A 26783-nucleotide genomic window follows, 5' to 3' on the forward strand; every position below is an offset into this window, starting at 1 on the left:
CCACTGCCAGGAAAATTGTTCGGGATGCAAAGAAAACCCACAAATAACTTCAGGTGAAATACAGGACTCTGAAAACATGTGGTGTGGCTCTTTCAAGATGCACAATAAGGAGGCACTTGAAGAAAGATGGGCTGCATGGTCGAGTCACCAGAAGAAAGCCATTACTACGCAAATGCCACAAAGTATCCCGCTTACAATATACCAAACAGCACAGAGACAAGCCTCAAACCTTCTATCACAAAGTCATTTGGAGTGATGAGACCAAAATTGAGCTTTTTGGCCACAAACATAAAGGCTACCTTTGGAGAGGAGTCAACAAGCCCTATGATGAAAGGTACACCATTCCTACTGTGAAACACGGAGGTGGATTGTTGATGTTTTGTTGATGGTTGAGCTACAAAGGCACAGGAAATTTGGTCAGAATTGATGGCAAGATGAATGCAGTATGTTATCAAAAAATACTGGAGGAAAATTTGCATTCATCAGCCCGGAAGCTGCGCATGGGACGTACTTGGACATTCCAACATGACAATGATCCTAAAAAGTGAAAGGTTCTGGAGTGGCCACCTCAGTCTCCTGACCTCAATATCATTGAACCACTCTGGGGAGATCTCAAATGTGCAGTTCATGCAAGACAACCCAAGAATTTACAGGAACTGGAGGCTTTTTGTCATGAAGAATGGGCAACTTTACCATCTGAGAAGATAAAGAGCCTCATCCGCAAATACCTCAAAAGACTTCAAGCTGTCATTGATGTTAAAAGGAGGCAATACACGGTATTAAGGAATGGGGTATGTAAACTTTTGATCAGGGTCATTTGGGTAGTTTCTGTTGTCATTATGATTTAAAAAGAGTAAACACAGTTGATTGATAATAAATGGCTTCAGCCAGACACTAATGGCCAGAATACACGAAAAGAAAATTGGCCGAAAATTTCCGTTCAGCGAAGTATCGGCCGATATTCTACTCGTTAATGCCCAGCCATCAGTGACCGATATAGATATTGTGAACGAAAAATCCCGTTTGAAAAAAATAAAAAATTCTGTCGTCTCGTTTGCGAATGAACGATATTCTATACGTTGGTGTTAAGGTCGTTCATTTAAAATATGTAGAACATCATCACGCATGCACTGTTTCGATGGTCGGCGGTCAAACCATCCGGGGATATTCGGCCTGTGTATGTTGGCAACGTTTTCGACCAAGGAACACTTTTTCATAAGTCGGTGGTCGAATGATCGGGCGATATTTGGCCCGTGTATTCCAGCCATAACCATGAGTGAAATAAATGTTTTTGTGTTATCATTCATATTCTCGGAAAAATGTCCAAGAAATCATAAATTCTGCCAGGGTATGTAAACTTATGAGCACAACTGTATAACCATTTTTTGTTCTATCCAAGATTTTAAAAAGTTTTGCTTCAGATATGCTATAAGGAAAGGAGCTGTCTTGTTACTGGAATTCATATTATACTACCCCTTTATCCACCTTCTGAAACAATTAGGAATTATTTTCAGAACTTTGATCATTTCTGTCAAATTTACATATTTTACTCCTTTAGACCTATTTAGTAAAAACCTGACAACAAACCACATTGGAAAATTAAAAAAATATGTAAACTCCAACTGAACTTTTCATATTTGCTTCCTTTGGTCTGCTAAATATATCACCGAATGAATTTTATTATATTTTAGTTACCATATTTTTCGGCGTATAACACACACTTTTTCCTCCTAAAAAATGGAGGAAAAAGCAATAGTGCGTGTTATACACCGATATTAAAAAAAAAGGCCAGGAAGCAGCGCAGAGAGCAGAAGGGGGCAGGCTGGGCCGAGGAGAAGGAAGGACAAACTGTCATAGGAAGTATCGCCTCCTCTGCCGAGACTTGTGATTTCTATCATAGGCGGGACTTCCGATGACAACGAGCGCTTGTTCTCCCTTCTCCTCGGCCCGGCCTGCCCCCTTCTGCTCTCGCCGCTGCTTCCTGGTCTTTGTAAAAACTGATTCGGATAGTGTCAATGGCGCTTGCAAGACTGCATTGCTGGAGACTGCGCTGGCGAGGTTGCATTGCTGGAGACTGCTGATGAGGCTGCATTGCTGGAGACTGCATTGCTGGACACTGCTTATGAGGCTGCATTGCTGGACACTGCTTATGAGGCTGCATTGCTGGAGACTGCTGATGAGGCTGCACTGCTGGACACTGCTGATGAGGCTGCATTGTTGGACACTGCTGATGAGGCTGCATTCATGGGCACTGGTGAGATGTTATTTGATTTAAAAAAATGCTCTGAGTTCAAAGCTGTTTATTTTAAATTTACTAAGCGTTTTTCCTGAAATTTCTCTCCTAATATTGAGGTGCGTGTTATACATTGGCGTGTGTTATACGCCGATAAATACGGTATATGTTAAAACAAAATAACCATTGATCCTGTCAGAAATCTGTTAAATTGATAACTTGAGCTCTCTATCTTTGCTTCCTTGTTATTGGTTTGAATTATTCCTACCTTCCTGAACTAAAGAGCAACCCCCATATGTTATGGAGATAAAGAGAGCAGAAGCTAGAAGTTTTTCAGAGCTAAAACATTTTGGGGAGATTTACTTAAGCCGTTGCATATAGTGCACTGAGAAATTGTTTAAAATAAAGGTGATAAAAAGCCAGAAAAAACGAATGCAACCACCACATCTAAAGACTGGCAAGCTTTAAAATATTAAATGTTTGTTCTTGGTTTTGGATATGTTTTAATATTGCAAGTATCAGGAAATAATAATCATTTATGAGTGCTTGTGGATTTCAGAATCAAGTAGGTTGAGTGTGAGCAGGTTAATTTGCTAAATGCTGGCAAATTACTCTGTAATTATTTAGCCATTACATAGCAAGAACTTGTACTTATCTATTCAGCTCAAAAGGCAAAAACAGCAGGGACAGCCAAGATTCTTGCACTTGAGAAGTGTTACTATAATTAAAACCAATTTAACATTTTTTAATTAAATACCATCAGTGGCATCCTATTTAAATTTGGTCAGGCAAAATTGCTGTAAATTACTGCACGGATAAAAGGCATTTTCCAAATTAGCCCTCTAAGATTCTGGGCATACGCTGGAGGAGATTTGGCTGGCTAGAGGAGATTACACTGGCTCTCTTGGAACATTGGCGTTGACTTACTAAAGGAAAATAGACTGTGCACTCTGCAAGTGCAGTTGCTCCAGAGCTTAGTAAACGAGCAAAAATTCTGCTGACTTCCATCATCCAATCATGTGCAAACAAAATGCTGTTTTTTTTTTTCCTTGCACGTGATTGGGTATGTGACGGTACTCACCGTCACTGGGAGTGAACGACAGATACTTTATGGTTTGGATAACTTCAAATGGGAGAGTAATATTTATCAACAATATCTCTCAAGAAATATGTGAGGACTATTCCTGTTTGATTCTGAACATGTTCATTGAAAGAGCTAATCACATTGGCTTCTGTTCCATGTCCTTCAATGTCAGAAACAGGCTTTCCCTATTGTTTGTGTATTGAGATAATGAGTATTGTATTTTAGTAGCTTGAGGAAGGATCGTCAGCTAGTTAATTGGCTCAGGTTGATTGAATCACTGTCATCTGTTAGTTGCTGAGTGGAAATAGTATACTGTTTGTATTGGTTGTTCTTTAGATATGTTAATTCTATTTCTGTATACAATTTCGTCTGCAAATGATAATGTAATCAGGCAACCCCTGACCTGTGTGTAGTAACCAGATCAGGAGGGGGAGGTCCATGCTGTATATAAATGATGTGTGACTGTTCAATAAACAGAGGATTCCAGTACAAGCTAAGTTGTCAGCTAGCTTTGTATGTAGGGTGGCTGGGAAAATCTGGTATCTATGTTTGTGACTGTAGGAAGCTGTATACTGATGGAAGTCCACAAGTAGTGTGGGTTGAGGTTCCGTTACAGGGTACTCTTTGCAAAGTGAATTTACTAAGCTCTTAAGCAACTGCACTTGCAGAGGGCAACTGCTCTTCTCTGGTGCACAGTCCATTTGCCTTTAGTAAATCAACCCCATTGTCCAAATAAGTTTATGAACATTTCAAAGAACAAGAGAACCACTCATATAATATCAACATATTCTAACGTACAATTGCATTTAAACGGGTATATTTTCTATCTTAACATTAGTATAATTTCTAATATTATTGACTCATAGGAATTAACTATACTTTCACCAATTAGGTGAGTATCAGAAAGTTCAAGTACATTCATTAAACAGCAAGCAGTAGTGTCTTGAATAACATGCAGTCATCCTAAAGCTTTCCTTTTTTTTGCACAAGTTCTTGGCCATTCTAAATCAGGGGCCCTCCAATATGCAGATCTTGACTTCTGATGAGAAATCAGAGGTCTGACTCTACTTTGCACCTCCCTCAGCTCCTTAATGGACACTTAGGGGTTCATTTGCTAAAGCCAGATGTTCCCTTTGCAAGGGAGTTTTCACTTTGCCATGACATTTTCCCTTAACTTAGTGAATGTGGTGAAGCTCTGCTGACTTCTGTCTTCCAATCATAGTCAATCAAGCAAAAATATTGTTTTTGTATTTTCTTCGCATGTGAATGTATATTCTTTGCTTTGTGGATGTTTTACCACATTTACTAAACTAAGGGAAATTTTCTTGCATGTGACCATCCTATTTGTCTTTAATAAATCAACACATGTTAGCTCTGAATAATCAATTACAAGTTGCAGAAAGTGGGACAAATAGGTTCAGTTCTCTGGTGTTCTAAAGTGAGATACTGCTCTGTCAATTTTTTTTGCCTGGATGTTTCAAAAGCCTGCAGTAAAATCAATTTATACATTTAAGGTATTACCTAAAGAGACACCCATTCAGGGCAAGGTGATTCATTATGTAAAGGGCCCCCCAAACCACTTACTTATCTTGCAGGTGCTCCTGTGCTGCTCCTTCCGCTACCTCAACTTAAAGTGTTACTAAACCCACAACAGTAAAATCAGTGTGTATATGCAGTAAAACATGCTTGTTATACTCCCTGTAGAACCTAAGAGGTCAATCCTCTGCATTGTGTAAAAATGCTTGATCTTGTATGCACAGATCCTCCTCTTCTTCCACTGACTCCAAAACATGTCTGGATAAGAACAAGCCTTTGGTGTCAGGCTGCACATGCTCAGTTTGGTGTGTATTTCTAAAGAGTTTTTTTGTTTCTTGGAAGAGTGCATGGGATCAGCACAAGGCCAATCAGCACTGCCCAGACATGTCCAGGCAGAGGGTCTGCAGCCCTGCAGCCTCATAGGACAGCTCAGTGCAGTAAGAAAATCCCTCCTACAAGCTTCACCAGGAACATATAGAAGTCACAAGACTGCTATATACTGCTGATAAGAAAAGGTATTTAGCAGTTTATATTTACTAAAATAATTGCATTCCCATGTTCTGTGTACTGTGGGAGACCAGATATAGTTAATGCAGGGTCCAGGGTTTAGTAACAATTTAAGAAAAACACAGTACTTCCAGGTATGAGGGAGCATGTGTCCCCCTCCAGTGTACAGGTCTAGCAATAAAATGAAATGAAACATGAAAGAGGAAGTACTGAAATACAAGGCCATGACATCACTGCTCTCCTAGGTGTCCAGAACCAACTAACAGTGAGGATTCTGATTCTGCCTGGAGGTCGGAGCACCAGGGGTTGGTTGCTAAAGTGATGATCAGTGACTTGGGGGAGCCCCCTTACATAGACCCTGTTACTTTTCCCTGAATTGGCAAAGTGAGAGTGTCTTTTTAACTATATACAAAATAATATTCCTTCTTCTGTTGATGACACTCTGCCATTCGGTATTTCTGGTCTTGTTCAGCAACATTCTTCACATTTTCTTTTCAGCTTCGGCAACTGGATTGCTACATTCATTTCAAATGTGAAATAAAAATGATATTTTTTGATTTGTAAGAAAAGTTATTGGACATACATCAAAAGTAAATGACTCAGAGACAAAAGGCAAAGTATTTATCACACCCACAAAAATTATATTCTGTATTTGAGACAGCAAAGGAGAAAAAGCAGCATATTTTTCCTACAAATACTTATATAATAGATTGTAACAGGTTTTGCTTTTTCTTACTGTATGTGTCTTGCTGTGTTTTCCAGTTGACAAATGTGGTATTATAGAGGTAGCAATAACTGCAGCTAGCAGGCCATCATTAATGTTTCACTCTAAATGGGTTCTTGTTCTGCGACAACTGACACTAAACAATATCCATGGCACTAAGATCTATTTATCCAGCCTTGCATTTTCCTCGCCGATCTTGCTGCTGAAACCGTCTCAGTTTGTGTGCCCAAACATCACGCCAAGGCAGTGACAGGCTGTTCTTATCCAGTACCAGACGAGCAGGATCTGGAGATTCCTCATCATTACCGATGATCAAATAAGACTTGCCTACTAGAACCCGGAGGCAGTCACATGCCAAATCTTGATCTGGAACCCATATTGGTTGATCACCACGTCTGATAGGAACCCTCCGCTGTCTATATACTGTAAGTACGTTAGCTGTAAATTGCCACCATTCTCCAGATTTCTCCATAGACAGTAGCTGGGCCCGGAGAACTGTAAAAAATAAGGTAGACATAGTATCATCTCATGTTTTGAAATATTATGCTGGTAGAATGCTTGCTAAACTGGTATTTGTTGTGTAACAAAAGATTTCCAGAAATAGTGACTGTTACAGGTCTATGCCAACACAGGGCACAAACATCACTGTCTTTACTTCTTGCTGCACTATTTAAGCATCTTCTTTATTTATTCATTACAGGTACTTGAATAGCGCTGTCAATTTACGCAGCTCTTTACATATTTATTATACATTCACATCAGTCCCTGCCCTCAAGGAGCTTACAATCTAAGGTCCCTAAGGCCCCTTTCACACTGTCCGCTCTGTCAGCGGACTCCATTTTTCTCAGCGGGGATCGATCTGTGTGCGGAGACTGAGCTGTCAGGTCCCCGCTGTCCTCTATGGGGGAATCGGATGAGAACGGACCGCCTGTCCGTTCTCATCCGATGCGATCCGCTGGTAGGATGGAAAAAAGGGTTTCCATCCATCCGGATTTGACAGACAGGATCCGATGTCAGCGGACATGTCTCCGCTGACATCTGCTGCCCCATAGAGATGCATGGGGCATCCATTCAGATCCGCCTGAAAAACTGACAGCTGGATCTGAATGGTCCGCATGTGTGAAAGGGGCCTTACTCACATTCATACATATACATACTAGGACCAATTTGGACAGGAGCCAATTAACCTACCAGCATGACTTTGGAGTGTGGGAGGAAACTCACTAACATGTTTGTTTCTCACTAATTACTCGATTTTAAAAGTTATACTGGCTTTATATTGCAGCAGACACAAAAAATGCTGAACTCACGCAGGCAAAGGGAGATTATGCAAAGTCCAGTAGTGGCGTGTTTAGGATTCAAACCAGCAATCCTACTGCTGTTTGGCCGAAGTGCTAACGACTTAGTCACTGTGCTGCCCCAAAATATCATCTTGATATTTTGTTAGCTAAAAAAGGCTTTCATACTCAACAAGTTTGTTCTGATGAGTGATTATCAACATATATGTATGTTTATTACAACACCTTTCATGTATGACAATGTCAGGACTGTTATAAAGAACTCCTATGACACAGTCATAAATAGAGTATCATATGGTACTACAGGCCATTTCATCTGATCAGTGCCACAACAAAAGCTTTTGGCTGCCATCCTGGAGCCACTGTCTCAAGCAAATTTAATATGTTGAACACTATTGACCTGGGTATTACACTGGTAATGGAACCACTACTCTACTTTTACCAACTATCACACAAATCGATAAAGAAATAATTGTAATACGTTTTTTCACAGCCCATGAAATGCCATTTCTTATACCCACACTTTGCAAATTAAAGCTTACGAAACAATAATGTAAAAGCTAAGTGTTGGAAAGACTGCTAAAGCTTTACATTTACCATTTATAACATTACTTCTAAAAAGCTAAAATTCATACTATTTATAACATATAACATAAAAACAATCTTCAAAACGATTGGATTACTTGTGAAAATGTAAGACCTTATGACTGAGCATGTCTAAGTTTAAAAACTCTCAGTAAACAACATACCATGTTAAACATAAAAACAAAAGTGATTACAGTAACAAAAAAAAGTGCGTACAACATTATAAACTATTTAAAAAATTTTATTCAAGAACCAGCAAAAATCTTTAACCACTTGCCAACCGCCCACCTCAGTTTTACTGTGGCTGGCTGGCTCGGGTGTGGAAAGCGCCGTAGGGGTACGTCGGTTGCAAGAGTAGTGCTGATTGGTGAGCACGTGCCGCCGGTGGCGTGCTCCCACCCCCACTAGGCAGCGGGGATGCCGATCCATGGGACCAGCAGCTGCTATTGCCGCCAAGCACCCGCGATCGCTCCCCGCTGAGAGAGAAGGACGGTCAGCTGTTTTAAACAAAGCCGACTGTTCTTCTCTCTGAAATTACCACAGAGCGCCTGTGATCCTTCTATATAGAATCACATGTCTCTATGATCATTTCACAAGTCCCTCTCCCATACAGTTAGAAAACACACCCCTAGGCTCACAATAAACCCTTTGATCACCCCTAGGTTAACCCCTTCCCTGCCAGTGTCATTATTACAGTAGCCGTGCATATTATTAGTACTGATTACTGTAGTAATGTTACTGGTCCCCCCAAAAGTGTCAACAAATGTCCGTTAGGGGTCCGATCTCTCCGCCGCAATGTCACAGTCCCGCTAAAAATTACAGATCGTCGCCATTACTAATAAAAATGTTGTAGATGCGATAACTTTTGCGCAAACCAATCAAAATACGCGTATTGCAAATTTTTTTTAACCAGGAATATATAGCAGAATACAAATTGGCCTAAAAGGATGAAAAATTTAGATTTTTAAATTTTTTTTGTGGGAATGTTATATAGCAGAATGTGAAAAATGTATATATTTTTTTTTTCAGAATTTTTACTCTTTTTTTGTTTATAGCGCAAAAAATAAAATTTGCATAGGTGATCAAATACCACCAAAAAAAGCTCTATTTGTGGGGAAAAAAGGACATCAATTTTACTTTGGTGCAGCATCGCATGACCACACAATTTTCCGTTAAATTAAGGCAGTGCCGAATCGCAAACAATCGCCTGGTCATTAAGGGGGCAAATCCTTCTAGTCAGAATTGGTTAAAGATTAAGTTCAGCAAAGTGTGCAAAAAAAGCCAATTCCACCATCAGATATAACTTGTCTGCAAACCTATCAGTGAGTGATCACACACGTTACGAAATAGACTCACCAAACTCTTGTGCTACAACAGGTTTAACAAATACAGTATGGTCTTTTAAGCTGAAAATTACACCCTCTGCAAGCTCCAGGTCAGTGCCTTTTCACAAATGTGTCCTATGCCCAGTAATAGTTGTCGCTGCAGGCTGTACCAAATAAAACTCACAAAAGCAAACCAAAAATAGGCTCCCTCTGCTGGATAGGTGCTCAATGGCACTGAGAGCAAGCATAAGAGTCTTGTAAAGGCATACAAAGCAGCTGCAGCACAGTGTCTTTATAATGGCCCCATTTCTAGGGGCCACCTGGCTACATACATTTTGACACCTTTATATCTATAGGGTAAAATGTCTTTACTATACCCAAGCAAAATATGATGCTTGCTAACCTCAAAAACCAAAAAGGCACCTGTGAAGACTTGAAAATGAAAGCATTCATTTGGATTTAATTGATGTATTAGTTGAATATGAAGAAACAATTTCCTCACTAATTACTCTATGTTAAAGGTTATACTTGCTTTATATTGCAGCAAACACATAAAATGCTGAACATAAAATGCATGAAAAAATCCAGAAGACTGAATGTTTTGGTAGTTACGGTATACCTTCAACAAATGAAGCTGTCTTTTTTTGAATCAAGGGGAAATGCGGCCGTGGCTATCTACCAGCAGGATAATGATGACTTTAATCAAAATCAGATATTTTTCTCGCTTCCTTAGATTAAATCAGGGCAGTGTAGAAATTGTAAAACTTTTCAGACTTGATTACACAAAAAAACTGCTTATGATAATGATTCCTTCCTGCAGTATTAAAATATGTCTAAAGTAATTTGTTTTCTTATTTTAGGTAGAATATGGAAGTGTTAAAGCCCTTAACAGTTTTGTATTGCTATCTGCATCCAAATTAGGAAGATTTACACTCTAAAGCTTTGTTTTTACATACAGTACACTTTAGCCAGTAATCCTTTATTTATTGTTAATCCCTTAATGGCAAGATTATAGCCGGAAATACTCAGATCAATTGGATTGCATTAATTGAGTCACGTATACCCATTCGTTTTTCATTGGACCCTGGAGATAATTGTTTTTTAACATAAAAAATCTAGTAGCCTGGCCATGGAAAGGCAAATCTAATTTACCTGCTCTCAAAGAGTTTTGATTAGGAGTTAAACTCCCAATTTGTGTAAGTATTATATAAGATGATAGTTTATCTAAGAGCTTTTCCATTATGCATTTTTACACATACTGAATATTGCTACTGATGCTTGTTGTATAAGTCATATCCAGGACTAGAAAAATGAAGGACATAGGAGCCCTGGCTATTCAAGTTTACTAGCAAGAATAATAGCTTATATAATTGCAATGAAATAGGTTTTCCACTCTTCAAAAAGTTGAAAATCCCTTTGGTGCCAATGCACTCAAATCTTTTCCAAACAAGAAATTTGATGCAGCTCCTCTCTCGGTATTCCAGTGGGATATCATTACTTAACTAGTGGTGGATTCCTATGAACTAAGGTCCGAGTTGTTTCCTGTTATCCTGCACTCCTACAGAGGAATGGTTTTAGAACTATTTATTAAAATATATGTTTAACTTATGCCAATGTAATTTTACAATTATAATTGTCTTACAATATCTTTAACAGTCTTCTAAGACAGCAAGCTTGAGGGCTCTGCAGTATTATTCTGAATGTATACATACACCTTGGGTGGCTGCACACACTTAACCTGTGACCTCTTGCCTTTAATTTGAGCTGTTGCTCTGTTGCTTATCATTTGTTTGAAGACTGTTTAGTTTTATTGGCCATGACATAAAGACGATCAATCACAGAGACTTCTTTTCTTTTCCTCTCATTCTCTTACCACTGACTAGGGCTTAAGGGCCCCTTCTCCCTTTCTTTACAGGGTGCTTGCCCTGGAACTCACTGTGTTTTTAATGCACAATAGGCCACCCCGAAAGATGTTTAACCCTTCATCAGAATACGTGTGCATTATACATGTTACAATAGTTTTGAAAAGATAAAAAGGTACTCAACAATTTTTTTTTTTGCAGGTGAAGACTCCTGTACATAACATTTATTTATGATGTATGTCTATAAATAATTGCTGCAGTCATCTTAAATCTAGTCTCCAGTCTAGCCTTCTGTTTTTACTCTTCTTTGCCCTCACTTCTTTAAAAGAAGCAAGTGGAAATCAGCTTAACTTGATAATTCCCTTTGTGCTGGTAAAAACATTCTTCTTACGCAGCGGGGCTTGGACCCGATAGTTCTATCTCATCTCTCGCTTTCAGTGCTCACTTTCCTTCCCAGCCTAACATTGCCATTTTCTCTGAAGCCATGGCTTTAACTAATCCCATGAAATGATGATCCTTCAGTCATCTTATCCCAGCTGTGCCCGTGGGATCAAGAAAAGGACCTGCTGGGAGGAAAGTGACCCAAAGCAAGCAGGGAGTAAAATAAAAGCCATGGAATTCAGTGTTTCAGTCCTACTAATTAATCTATTTGCATCTAAAAGGTCCTTCAAACTGGAGGTCTATCACATCTCATTTACTGACCATGGTAAAAAAAAAAAAAAAAAAAAAAAAAGCACAGCATGGCTATGCTGATAAAATGGAACCTTACTCTTGCTTTTTACCAGCTCTGTTCAATTATTGTAATGAGAAATGCTCAATGGTGGGTGACAATTAAAGCAAGGTTGAAATTTTTATAAAGAAAAAACAATGCAGGAAAATGAATAAAAACAAGGGGAAGTTTGCGACTTTAAATGAAACCGCGGGTGCAATCAAAGGGAATTGGATAAATAGGTAATATGCAGGAAAATGTTCAGGAAAAGCAGGTTCAATCATTTGATGTGTATTTATATGTAGCGCACAAACATCATAACTGCACTTTGCTTTGTGACACTGTTTAAGTGCAGCAGGGAGCCAGAATTGCACCTCCCCACTGTACATAACAGAACAGCTCAGAGGAGCATAGAGCAGGGGCGTAACTACAGGGGTTGCAGGGGTTGCAACTGCAACCAGGCCCCATGCTCCAGGAAGAAGAGCCCCAGGCTTGAAGGAAAGGGCCCAGACCAGGGGTCCGGGGGACCCTTCATGGTTTCTTGCACCGGGGCCCTGAAGGTTCTAGTTACACCACTGGCTTAGAGAACTCTTAAAATCGAGGAAAAGATAGAACTTTTTTGGGACTATTAAAAGAACTGTACCTGGATTTCTGCTTTAAGTTGCCTTGTATCCCCAGATAATTGTATTATGAGATCTGTAAAACTATATGATGATGAATAACTAATGTGGCAGTATTGATTTGTATCAAAAACAGCAAAATTTAAAAAGATTTAGTAACTGGGTGGGCACTGAAGATATAGAGTGCAAGTAATTGTACATACATGTGGCAGAATCCAAAACCTTGCAGGAAAGGGTGGGCATGCTTCTATACTAACAAAAAGAAGCTCTACCTAAAACAGGGATGCCCCATGCACCTCTACTTTATCAATTTTCTGTCTCAAGCAAGCTTGGAACAATGGAGCAATAAGGAAAAAATTTAATAAAATAGATTTTTGCTTTGCTTATGTGATTAAATGTGATTAGAATGATTTTGAAATTCATTGCTGATGTGAACTGTTGGTTTTACATGCCTTTTTAACACAGTTACCATAAATTTTAAGTTTGAAACTTGCTGAGTGGAAGGATGTAATCAAATTCTGTAGAACCGATAAATTCAGGTTTAGTTCACCTTAAAACAGTAAATCAGTGAATAATGCCTCGTACACACGTACCGATCGTCGGCCGACCGATCGGCCGTCTTTTGTCCAGGGCTGTCCTGTCCGCTGAAAAGTGAAAAAGACTGCACACTAATTTTGTCGGCCAACAACAGCCGACTGCAGAAGTGATGTCATGTGATGGTTAACTTTCCTTGTCTTTTTTCTTTTCTGAGCATGCCCAGTCTTGCAAATCTGCTGTCTGTCGGCCGAAATCTGTACTGACTGGCGAACAATCGGCCGTTCTGGTGTTGGCCAACAAAAATTTTAATGCTTGCACGACAGATTCTGTTCGGCCGAAAATGCGCTGTCGGCTGTCGGAAGCATCATACTAACAAGCCTACAATCGGCCGATCGGTCGTCGGTCGAATATTTACGGCCGACAATCGGTACGTGTGTACGGGGCATTGGATGAACCTTTTAGGCCTCATGCACACCGGACGTTTTTACAGCTGCTGTTTTTGGCGTCAGACATTTTTTTCCACAGCCAGTAAACTCCCCGGCATGTTATCCTATGTGTCCATGCACACATAGGCTGTTATTAGCAATTTTTGGCAATTGCGTTTTCTGGCTGGAAAAAAAACAGAACTAGCGGGTTATAGGAGGTGTTTTTCAGCTGTAAAAACGCTCTAACTCTGATAAAAGCTGAAAAACACCAAACAATGCTGACAAATGCTGCTATTCTGCGTTTATCAATGTTTTTGAGCCATAAGCTTTTGTGGGAGTATAGTTTTGTTATAAAAAAAAGCTAATAATTGCTACAGCTGAAAAAAAGCTAAAAACAGCTGAAAAACGCTACTGCAAAAAAGCTGAAAAACTCATTCTACAGCTACAGCTTTCTATTGATGTTCTAGTGTGCATGAGGCCTTATTTTGCACACGGAGGTTCTTTATTGCTTGCAAGTTCATTCTGGCCACAATACAAGTAAATCATTTTATCGAAGATTCTCCATCATTTATATTTATATGATATATAATTTCGAATAAGGCTATGAAATAAAAATCTCACCATGTTTGTTTTTTCCTCCATCATCTTCTGCTAGTATGGACATTAGTAATCAATACAGGGAAGCAAAATCTACATCCACATCCACATTAATTTAAGAGGTCTATTTATAAAAAATTGGTTGTGCGAATGAGTCAATCATTCACACAGCTGTCACAAATCAGCATTGTAATTTGCCTAATATGTTTATTTCCTAGGATTTTGAGGCCCATATTGTGTCAATAATGAGGTATTTTCAGGAAAATACTGCATTACAGCCTCCAGATGGAGGTGACAAATGATATAAACATAATAGACAAATTATAGTGAAGATTCCTGACAGCTGTGTAAATGACTGACACATTTGCATGGAAATTTTTTTTATAGACACCTAAGTGTTATCTTATATGGTACTAGACCGGAGAATGTTATTGTGTGCTCCTTCATTACTACACATAGCTCCGAACTGGTTGGTAGGAATGCCTACATAGGCTAATTATTTAGGCCTCTGAGATCTTTGGGTTTCCACGCCTGGAGCTGCATCTCATCAAAAACAATGAACAATCTTCATAGCAAGCTTGGAGCTGCTTTACAAAGGCTTAAAACAAATTCCCTGCTGTTCTGTGTATGTGAGCATTGCCAAAATTTCCCTTTTGTTGAAAATGATATATTATCACAATCATTTTACATACCGTAATCCTTTTTGCAATACTTGCGTAGATTCATGTGCACACGACTGTGGGATGGCTTACAATAAGACTGGCATTCAGAGACTAAAAAAAAAAAATATATATATTATCAAATCTAAATCCTGCAACACAGCAAAACTCAGATACAGTTTTAATACTATACAGTAAGTTTGATATACCTGATCCTGTTTTCCATTCTACGGGATATGCTGCTGTCGTAGTCATCTCCTCTTGGATCCCTAATTTTGGCAAAAATAAATATGTTAATAATAGTATATTGCAGTAAAATATATTAATAAAATGTACCAAATCATGTGAAAATTATCTATTTTCCAGGTATAACTGGAGCCCAATGTACCATTCAAGTACTCAGTCAATGAACTCCCTAAGGTAAATCCACAACAACTAGAAACACATCCTTTACACAGAAAAATGTATTCTTTTTTTCCAAGAAAGTAATGCCAAACAAGTAGACAAATGATAGGTCTGTGTACAACATGAATGTGATGTAGCCCACAATAATGAAAATAGTACTGTTCAAATGCCCCCCAAACCTGTATCATTCAGATCAGCATGTGGATAGACTGGTTCAAGACAGACATGATCAGCTTTTCAGGCTTCAGTACACGTCAACAAAATGGAGGCCATCTTTACACAAGCACTGACTCCATGTTGCATGAATGGAAAGGACAAGGGTAAAACATGGCTTCAGCTCCTATTGTCCACCTGTAGAGAACATCTCAGATGCTTTTCACCCTTTTCAGGGCCTAATCATAGAGGCCCCTACGATTAAGCCCTGAAAAGTAAAAAATGTATCTGAAGAGTTCTTGACAGGTGGAGAACAGAAGCGGAAGTCATCTTTTACCCATTTCATTCACACTCATGCAACAGGAGTTCAGTGTATGTGCAGACAGCCGCCATTATGTTGAAGTCTGATGGAATGTGATGTATTGTTTATTACATTTTATGCTGCAAACACTGTAGATTGTTGATCCAATGAGTAATTAATTGCCTTAGAGGAGCAGGAAGTAATATTTTTAGTTTTTTAATCAATGTGGACCATGCTTTTTAAAAAAGTGTTTTTTGCCTAGCTTTTGATCAACTAAAAAGTTGATCGATCCCAAAAGTGGAACTTCTGCTCATTTGCATCCTCCCCTCATCTGATGCCACATTTGGCACCTTTCAGGGGGGAAGGGGAAACGGGTACCTGTTTTTGACAAGTACCCTTCCCCACTTCCAGGAGATGGTGCGGCGGCGCCGTCCCTCGGATGTTTGGCCACCGAGTCAATCTGAATGTGCTTCGTGCTTCGCACATGCCCAGTAGGGACCTGCCCGTGAAGCCACAAGGCTTCACTGCTGGGTTCCCTTACTAGCAAAAGCTGGGGCAGCACTCGACAGCCGATGGAAACATCGGCTGCAGTGCTGACATTGCTTGACTCCAGGACAGGTAAGTGTCCTAATATTAAAAGTCAGCAGTATGTGTAGCTGCTGACTTTTAATTTTTTAGGAGCGGGAGGCTGGAACACCGCTTTAAGATTCTGAGAACGCAAGGCTTATTATTATTGTCTTTTGGTTCAAATCAAAAGATAAATGTTTTTTTCTCAACCTCAACATGTAAATATGTTAGCACCGAAGCTCCAGGCAAATATAAAAAAATGATTGAATGTAGCTTTTGATTCTATTAAAAATACTATCATGCATTTTTACATATTAGCATAAGTACCTGAATATGTCTTGACATCAGTCACCTGTCATCCACTGTACAAAGCAGTAGGTCTGGGAGAACAATGGACAACACTAGTAGCCAATCAGACTCTGCCGCTTTCACATGTGTTGATAGGCAAAGAGAGCAGACTGAGCACATCAAATTATCTGCCTGTTTCTGCATTGACCAATCAGCAGTCTGCAGCCAAAGTTGTGACATCACTATATTCATAAACATTAACAGAGAATGTGGTATCACCTTCCTGCCTATGCTGCCTAACAGAGGTGTGTAAAAGAAAAAAATGGGTTGGTAGAATTGCATACTCTTTTTCTGGGTGCAAATTCCAACTGAAGCATGATCTTCTATAGCAGGGATCTCCAAACTTTCTTAACAGAGGGCCAGTTTACTCTCCCTCAGACTTTCAGGGGACCGGACTGTGGCCAGTCTGAATAGAAAATGCCCCAGCCTCAGTGAACGTAAATAGTGCCCCATCATTGATTTTAGTGGGAGTAATAGTGCCCCATTGTTGGCAAATTCCCCCATAGTTAGCATAGGCGTCTGTTGGAGGAATCGTTTCCCACCACTGGTGTCAGTAGGAGAAATAGTGCATCACCATTGGAATTAGTGGGAGGAATAGTTCCCCACCATTGGTGCCAGTGGAAGGAATGGTGCCCCCTCATCGGTGTCAGTTGTTGAAGGAATTGCATGATACAAGAGCTAAGTTCCACTCAGCTGGTGCAAGAGGGCTCCATTTAGCTATTGTGACTGAACTTAGTTAGTAATTAGAACTTTGTTAGGACTTCCAAGTCCCCTGACAACAAGTAGTGACATAAATAAATTAAAAATAAATATGGTTGACTTTGATGAACATTTCTATCTTGTCCTGCATTGGTCTCTTTGTTAAAGTCCAACTGAGCCTTCAGCTTAAATCACGTAAGCACATTCGATGTCTAAAAAAAAAAAATTAAGCAGCTGCAGAGAATGACCTTTCTCTCTGTGTTTTTTTGTAGGTCCAACATGTGCCCTGCATTCAAAAAGATAACTAATTCCACACAAAGGGCAAGAGTCCCATTGCACAGGAAGCTGTCAGGATACAGGCTTTTATACTAAGGCTGTGCCTGTTTTATTTATTTATTTATTTATTTTTTACAACTTTAAGATACAGTTTTTTTCATTTTGGAAAGCGATAAACAAAAGGTTTTTAAGGAGGCATAATGAGTTTTTTGAAATTGTAATTTTTTTTTTTTTTTGCCACAGGTTTTTGCCACAAGAATATGACAATTTATTTACCGGTAATCTTTTTTAAAACAAAATTGGCAATTAATAGAAAATTTCTAATGCACAGCATAGGCATACTTCACACATCAAACACATTCTGCTACTTCTCATGAGTATGGGGATACCACATGTGTGAGACTTTTTTTGTAGCCTTGCAACATAGAGGGGCCCAAATCCAAGACTACCTATCACATTTTTAGAGGCCCTGGAGCTTAAGGACAGTAGAAACATCCACAAAATGACCACATTTTGAAGGGTTACCTCCCAAAATATTTTAAGAGGGATAGTGAGTCTTTAGAAGATTTCATTTTTTTGCCACAAGTTTTGGAAAATGCAGAAAGAAAATTAAAATACATTGTTTTCAAAATTGTCAGTTTTATAAGATATTTTTCACACACAGCATAGAAATACTTCATTGGCCAGTAGGAAACAGCACACTCGTGTTCCATGATATAGATGGAAGACCATTTAGTAAATCAAAAGGAATTTAGTAAGAGGCATGGTGAGATTTTTGAAGTTTTAATTAAATAAATAAATAATCTTTCTTCATAAATTTAGTATTCTGCTACATTTCTTTGGTGAAAAACGGAAAGTATTCAGACCCCCTTAAATTTTTCACTCTTTGTTATATTGCAGCCATTTGCTAAAATCATTTAAGTTCATTCTTCTTCCTCATGAATGTACACATAGCACCCCATACTGACAGAAAAACACAGAATTGTTGACATTGTTGCAGATTTATTAAAAAAGAAAAACTGAAATATCACATGGTCCTAAGTATTCAGACCCTTTGCTGTGACACTCATATATTTAACTCAGGTGCTTTCCATTTCTTCTTATAATCCTTGAGATGGTTCTACACCTTCATTTGAGTCCAGCTGTGTTTGATTATACTGATTGGACTTGATTAGGAAAGCCACACACTTGTCTATATAAGACCTTCCAGATCACAATGCATGTCAGAGCAAATGAGAATCATGAGGTCAAAGGAACTGCCTGAAGAGCTCAGAGACAGAATTGTGGCAAGGCACAAATCTGCCCAAGGTTACAAAAAGATTTCTGCTGCACTTAAGGTTCCTAAGAGCACAGTGGCCTCCTTAATCCTCAAATGGAAGACGTTTGGGACGACCAGAACCCTTCCTAGAGCTGTCCGTCCGGCCAAACTGAGCTATCGGGGGAGAAGAGCCTTGGTGAGAGAGGTAAAGAAGAACCCAAAGATCACTGTGGCTGAGCTCCAGAGATGCAGTCAGGAGATGGGAGAAAGTTGTAGAAAGTCAACCATCACTGCAGCCCTCCACCAGTCGGGGCTTTATGGCAGAGTGGCCCGACGGAAGCCTCTTCTCAGTGTAAGACACATGAAAGCCCGCATGGAGTTTGCTAAAAACACCTGAAGGACTCCAAGAAGGTGAGAAATAAGATTCTCTGGTCTGATGAGACCAAAATAGAACTTTTTGGCTTTAATTCTAAGCGGCATTTGTGGAGAAAACCAGGCACTGCTCATCACCTGTCCAATACAGTCCCAACAGTGAAGCATGGTGGTGGCAGCATCATGCTGTGGGGGTGTTTTTCAGCTGCAGGGACAGGACGACTGGTTGCAATCAAGGGAAAGATGAATACGGCCAAGTACAGGGATATCCTGGACAAAAACCTTCTCCAGAGTGCTCTGGACCTCAGACTGGGCCGAAGGTTTACCTTCCAACAAGACAATGACCCTAAGCACACAGCTAAAATAACGAAGGAGTGGCTTCACAACAACTCCGTGACTGTTCTTGAATGGCCCAGCCAGAGCCCTGACTTAAACCCAATTGAGCATCTCTGGAGAGACCTAAAAATGGCTGTCCACCAACGTTTACCATCCAACCTGACAGAACTGGAGAGGATCTGCAAGGAGGAATGGCAGAGGATCCCCAAATCCAGGTGTGAAAGACTTGTTGCATCTTTCCCAAAAAGACTCCTGGCTGCATTAGATCAAAAGGGGGCTTCTACTAAATACTGAGCAAAGGGTCTGAATACTTAGGACCATGTGATATTTCAGTTTTTCTTTTTTAATAAATCTGCAACAATGTCAACAATTCTGTGTTTTTCTGTCAGTATGGGGTGCTATGTGTACATTCATGAGGAAGAAGAATGAACCTAAATGATTTTAGCAAATGGCTGCAATATAACAAAGAGTGAAAAATTTAAGGGGGTCTGAATACTTTCCGTACCCACTTTATATGAAAATTGATCAATCCTGATGTACTGACACCCTCATTTCTTGAGACCCAAAAATGCCAGGACAGTACAAATGCTCACAAATGACCCCTTTTTTGTAAGTAGACAGTCCAAGGTATTTATTATGAGGCATGGTGAGTTTTTTGAAGTTATAATTTTTTGTCACAATTATTTGGAAAATGAAGAATTAAAAAAACAAAATTCACAATTTTGTTTTCATACTTTTACCAATGCAGTACAGCATTATCATATAACTGTTGTGTTTGATCAGGGACACTGACTGGTGACAGTATGTAAAAAAAAAAAAAAAAAAGTTTAATAATTTTTTCATTTTTTTCCCTTTTTATTACAGTTTTTTTTTCTTTTTTATGATTTGTATTTCTAACACATTAATATAAGCAACCATTTTTACTGAATGAAACTGGTTCATTGGGCTGTGATTAGCCTTGTCTGTACCATGTGATCACTGTGACCAATCACACAGCTAGCAACACAATTGTATACAGTGAATGGCACAAAAGGAAGCCATCCATTGTTTACAAATTTCATGTGATCTGCTGTGTTTGATCACAGCAAATACATGGTACTGGCAGTGGGCCAATACAGTGATTAGTCATTGGCTGTGTTCGGGGACACAGCCGGTGACAAATCGCACTGCTGCGTGGTCCTGCGGTCGCACAAGAGGCGCGTTTTGGGAGAACGTCATATGACATTCTCCCAGAACAACAGTGCCTTCAATGTACTATAGGCTGGGTGGTAAGGTGTTAAAGACAACTTTTTAAAAAATCCACTTGCTTACTGTATTACTTAAAATTACTTACGGACACAAGGCATATGGGGAGATCGGCTTTGTTGGTATCCTTGAGCGCAGCGATTGCATGTTAGGCCAGTCACTCCAGTCTTGCATGGACATTGACCAGTTGTTTGGTTGCACATGCCATTGACAGCCCCTATTGGGTGACACTGGCACGCTGCAGTAATAAAGAAAATATTAGTATTAGTAAAAACAGTAATAAGAAAAACATAATTCATCTGCAGTTTTGTATCCTTTAGAAAGAGTTTTCTTGACGAATACACAAAGATTATCTATCTGTAACAGTCTGTATTTTTTAGAAGGTATGTGCTTTGGAAAACATTCCAAGTCTTTAACTGGAAATTATTTTGGCTTTTTTCAGTACATTTACATGATTAGTAAAAATATAATAGAATACCTAGACCAAGATTTTATTGTTTTAGAAAGTGCCACATTTTCCCAACCATCTCAGATGTGCTGCCTTCTGGGTGCTCCAAAGTTCATTGTCAAATTCCTCTCTGCCAGAGCCCTATTCAGTTCTATGGAGGGTTTATACTTCATAATTCAAAGGTATATGAAATTTCCACAGGGTTGAAATGAGAGAACAGCATTCATGCACAGGCCATATGGAAGAAATATTCACAAGAAACCACTGGATAAGGGATAGGTTAGTATAAGACAAGGAAGGGAAAAAAATAACTGTGCTAAATCTGAAGAATCCTTTATTTTCAGTACTATTCAAATCTGTACAAAGCTTCATCAAGCTGACTTGGACATCAAAAAAAGGATAGATGTGCAAAACATGCCAAAATATTGTTCTTCTGAAAAGTCTTCCGATAAAAAATGCATTCTTAGATCACTACAATGGGTTTGCTCATAGCTATGGAGGACACACAGGGAAAAGCAAAGAGGCATGCTCTTGCACCACCTTACCCAAATTGGCCAATGCCATCTTTAAAATTGTTCTGTTAAGGATGACTTTGAACATTTGCTGGTTCTGAGAAACTTAGAGTAATTTTCTAATTGGACAATCATTGTGTTCAAATTAGACAATCACCTCACAACTATGGGTACCTTTTATAAAATGATTGCCTTGGGTATAACTAAACGATGGACCTTGAAGTTGCTTGCTTGGTACACATTATGCTTCTTCGAATTTTAGTGTGACAAATAGAAAAAATAATCTCATGTTATTCAACCTTTGCCTTGGCAGTAGGGCTTTTTTTTAGATCCAGGACTGTTGTCCTAAGACTTTTAAAATAGCCCCCTACCACCCCCTTTGACTCATATCTGGCATTAGAAAAAAAAAAGAAAAGCTGGGGTTACGTGAGCCTCCAGTATTTTGTCTTCCTTTGTTTACATCAGACAAGGTCCTTCTGCCAGTGTTCACATCACTGAAGCAGACACTTCCTACTGGCTGTCCAGCAGTGGGGTTCTCTCAGGATCCATAAGAGCAGTGATAACATAACTGCAGTGTTAGATTAGTAGCGCCCCCCCCCCCCTGCATCTGGAAATGGCACCGGCGAGGGACGTGGATGAGGGAACTAGGGTGAGTACACTTTCTCAAACCAGGTAAGGAAAATGAAAAACCCTGCTGGATAACTTAAAAGGGGGATGAAAATGGAAAGGATGGGGGGGGGGGGTCATAGTTTGTCTGGATTGGGCTTAAAGGACAAGTAGAGCCAAATCTCTTTTGGCCCTATTTCTCTGTGTCACAGGAGTGCACTTAGTTCTGCACTCCTGTGACCCAGATTCAGCCATCGCGGACAGCCCACTGTTAGTTGACATCACTCATTCAGTCCAGACTCTGGAAGAATCTTCAATGTCAGGATCCACCCAGATGCCTGAGGGGCAGCTGGCTCGGCCTCTCTTTACGTCACTGAGAGCCTGAGCTAGCTTCTTCCTCCCACTCCACAATCTGACACTCCAGTGAGCACTGGAGGAGAAGAACAGAGAGCCAGTGACTGATAGTCACCGATCTCTACTCACTGAAGTTTGAAAACTGAGCAATCAGTGATCCTTGGTCACTCAGTTCTCTGTCTCAGCAGGGGACAGTTGCAGCATCAGACTGATAGCACCTAGTTAAGTATGATTGTTTGTTATTTTGAAACCTCACACTTCTCTTTTAAAGGATAAGTTTACCTTTAAAAAATAAATAAATAAATAAATGGACATTTTTTTGCAGGTAAAAAAATGTGCATTTAGTTTTTATTTTTGTAGGAGCCAGGAAAGCATTGCACACGTGATGTAGATCAGCAGCTGCAATGCAGGGCTCCTGCAGACTGTAGATGTAAGATGTCTGCTTGTATGGGCATGCTGTTACACAATGACAGAGAGATTCAATGAACTATCTAGAGCACTCAACAGTGGTACTTGTAATTCATTCATTCACAGCACTCTGTGAAAGAATGACACGGGCGTGTAGGCAGAGCCTCAGATGACCGCGCTCTTTTCAAATAGCGGCAGCGGGTGCAGAGAGAAGATCCCCGACCCACTGTCATAGGGAGGGGGGATAGGAGAGCTGCAGGAGCAGGAAGGAAAAACAGAAGGAACATGTAACATGTGAACTTATCTTTTAACTACTTGCCGACCACCCGCCGCAGATATACTGGTACGGCCGTTCGTGGAAGAGCTCCTGGGGGTGCCCGCGTGCCCCATTAGGCCGCGGGAAATCCAATCAATGGGGCCAAAGGCCGGGATTGCCGTGGGGCACCCGCGATCGCCCCCCATGGAGAAAAAGCGACGGTCTGCTGTTGTAAACACAGCAGACCCTTGTTCTCTCTGGACTTAACACAGAGCGCCTGTGATCCTCCTATTTAGGATCACAGGTCTCTGTGTTGATTCCACAAGCCCATCCCGCTCACAGTTAGAAAGCACCCCCTAGGCTCCCACCTAACCCTTTGATCGCCCCTGAGTTAACCCCTTCCTTGCCAGTGTCATTATTACAGTAACAGTGCATATTTTTAGCACTTATTACTGTAGTGATGTCACTGGTCCCCCAAAAGTGTCAAAAATGTCAGTTATGTGTGCGATCTGTCAGCCGCAATGTCGCAATCCCGCAAAAAATCGCATATCGCCGCCATTACTAGTAAAAATAAATAAATAAAAATGACATAAATCTTTCCCCTAGTTTGTAGACGCGATAACTTTTGTGCAAACCAATCACAATAAGCTTATTAGGGGGGGGGGGGGTTTACCAAAAGTATGTAGCAGAATACAAATTGGCCTAAAAGGATAAAAAAATTGATTTTGAAATTATTTTTTGGGGGGAATGTTATAAAGCAGAAAGTGAAAAATATTTTTTTTTTTTTTCAGAATTGTCACTCTTTTTTTATTTATAGCGCAATAAATAAAAATCGTACAGGTGATCAAATACCACCAAAAGAAAGCTCTTATTCTTAATTCAAAGCTCTTTTTGTGGGAAAGAAAAGAACATCAATTTTATTTGGGTACAGCATCGCACGACCGCGCAATTGTCCGTTAAAGTAACGCAGTGCCGAATCACAAAAAAGTGGCCTGTCATTAAGGGGTAAATCCTTCTGGGGCTGAAGTGGTTAATCTGTAACAATGCCACCTATCAAAAAAAAATATTTATTTGCAAAAAACACATAGGATGGTGACAAATGATATTAACATAATGCTAGCAGATGTGGAAAATCTTCATACATCTTCATTTTGTATGCTTGTTCGATTATGTACATATAAAAAAATTAATTTGAAAAACTGATGTTCCCTTTACAGAAAATGGTTAAATAATTTCAGCTCCACCAATCAGTTTTTTTTTTTTTTTAAATCTCAGAAAACTTTTTCTCCAAAGATATTTCTTAGATGAAATGTTTTTTCGCACTGTTATCTAATGTCTTTGGGCATTTTATCATTGAAAAATCTTACCTAAAGACTCTGACTACAACAAATGTCTTAACCTAAATCCAAACACAACATGAACAGTGAAAACTGACATCTGTACTTACGTTTACAGGCTTTTCGACTGGATATAACTTTGCTCAAGTCCCGTTTGTAACCCTGTTTACAGTAGTGACAATGGCGCCCGGCAGTGTTATGACGGCAGTTTAGGCATATGCCTCCACTCTTCCTACCAGACAGCTTGTAGAGTTCCATGTTAAAGCGACAGCGATGAGAATGTTGATTGCACTCGCAAGCTAAAAAGGAAGATCCAAATTGATTAATAATCTTTTGTATCACTAATAATAGGTTTTTTGGACAAACATAAATATTCAATTAGACATTTGGCTCTAACAATGCAAAGAATAAAACCGCTTTAAAGAAAACGCAATAGCATTTAGGGTCAATTTTACTTTTTAAGGCATTTAAATTAATGTTTGAAACCTGTTTTATTACAAACAAGGGAAGTTCATAGTTGGTGTATAATACACTCTGAGGGCATTTGCACCTAAAAAATACATTGTTGGTTCGAGTTCCTTGTGTTAGTTACAAGCAATGTACTGAAGTAAGTTTTTTTGTTTATCATGGTAAAAAATGTATTTGCGTTCCCTTTTTAGTCAGGTGCAATTGTTTTTTTTCAAATACATATTTAATCATTGACAAAGGATTTCTAGAGCACTGCAGGTTACACAAAGAGACATGACAGCAATAAATGCCTCCCCTTGTCTTAGCAAAACCTCAGGCATAGTCATCCAATGTGTTCTGACTCATTCACATGAGTGTGTGTGTGAATGTGTGTAAATTTCATCTTGAGCTACTGAACTCTAAAACAATATTACTTTTACAACAAAAGGGCAAAGAAATATTTATGGTTAACTGTCTAAAAAAAAAAAAAAAGCTAAAATACATTTTTGCTTTGTATATTCTGACAATATTAAATAAGTAATTTAATCAAAACCACAATACATTCCCTCTAATTAACAAGGGGTGGGCAGGACGACGGCTGCCCTGGGCGCCGTGGTATCATGTGAGGTGGAGGGGCTCTTCATGGAGAGTTTCTACCTACCAGCTGGCAGGACTAGTGACAGTAGCTTCAGGCTTGGTTCACATCTATGCAGTTTGCGATTGGTGCAATCTGCGGTGCATTTTCCTGTGCATATTTGTACAAACAATTTTACCATGATTTTTTGCAGTGATTTGCATTTTGCCCTTTTTATGCTTTTTTTTTTTTGGCTAATTTGTTGTTGGGCAGATTAAAAAACCTAAAACAAAAATCATGGCAAAATTGCAACAGAATAGCGGCAAAAATGCACTACATGCTTTTCTGCGCTTCTCTATGGAAGTCTATGCAACCCAAAAAAAATAAAAAGCTCTATTTTGTGTTTAAAAAAATTCCTGAACCTTTCCATGGAGCTGCTGAAAAAAGCATAGATGTGAACATGTCCCATAGGAAGCCATGTTAAATGGACTGTAGTGCATTTCTAAAAAAAAAGCACCAAAAACGCATAGGTGTGAACCAGGCCTTAGAGTAACAAACATTTGTGCCGAGGTTGAGATCATTTGTGCTAGGAGAAGGAGGGAGGAGAGGATTAGTGCTAGGAGGGGGGTTGGAGGGGGGATTGGGGGGGAGAGGATTTGTACTGAGAAGTGGAAATTTGTGGATGACAGTGGTCTACGATTTATTTAGGAGGCTAAATTTGGGAAGGGGTGAATTAGGAGGGCATTTGTGCTAGGAAGGGAGATTTGTGTTATGAAGGGAGATGGGGGGGGGGGGGGGGTGATTCATGCTAGTAGGGATGGTTAGGGAGTTTGTGCTAGGGAGGGAGATGGGGGTGGAAGTATTTATGCTCAGAGGGTAAATTTAAGTGGTAGTGGTAGTGGTAGAGGATTTGTACTATGAGGGGAATGGTGAGGGCCAAGCTGTGTGCTGAGTTAGGGATCTTAGTGGGGAGGGGGGTGGAAGTGGTACTGTAAAAAGGGGGAATTTTAGGGGGGGGATTTATGCTTGGGGATAAAAATGTGCACATTAGTGCTCATTTTTTTAGGAGGGTGAGGGAGGGAATTTTGGCTGACACATAATTCTTATGCATTTTGGGGGGGCGCCATTTGCCAACTTTGCCCTGGGCGCTAGATGACCTTGTCACTGCACTGCTAACAGT

At 39.7% G+C, this 26783-nt stretch overlaps 1 protein-coding gene across 1 annotated transcript in view; it reads right to left on the bottom strand.

Moving 5' to 3' along the window:
• Positions 1 to 5995: 5995 nt before the first annotated feature.
• The window catches only part of LOC309568124 (netrin-1-like), a 169967-nt gene continuing 149179 nt past the window's right edge, over positions 5996 to 26783 (bottom strand). The window contains exons 3-7 of the mRNA XM_082273727.1: positions 24693 to 24881; positions 20750 to 20899; positions 14911 to 14970; positions 14735 to 14815; positions 5996 to 6579 (exon numbers count right to left, since the gene is read on the bottom strand). Coding sequence (XP_082129853.1) covers positions 6251 to 6579; positions 14735 to 14815; positions 14911 to 14970; positions 20750 to 20899; positions 24693 to 24881 — 809 coding nt within the window. The 3' untranslated portion in view covers positions 5996 to 6250. The remainder of the gene's footprint in view (positions 6580 to 14734; positions 14816 to 14910; positions 14971 to 20749; positions 20900 to 24692; positions 24882 to 26783) is intronic.

The sequence above is a fragment of the Pelophylax lessonae genome, assembly GCF_965119305.1.
Source record: "Pelophylax lessonae genome assembly, chromosome: 12".
NCBI lineage: Eukaryota > Metazoa > Chordata > Amphibia > Anura > Ranidae > Pelophylax > Pelophylax lessonae.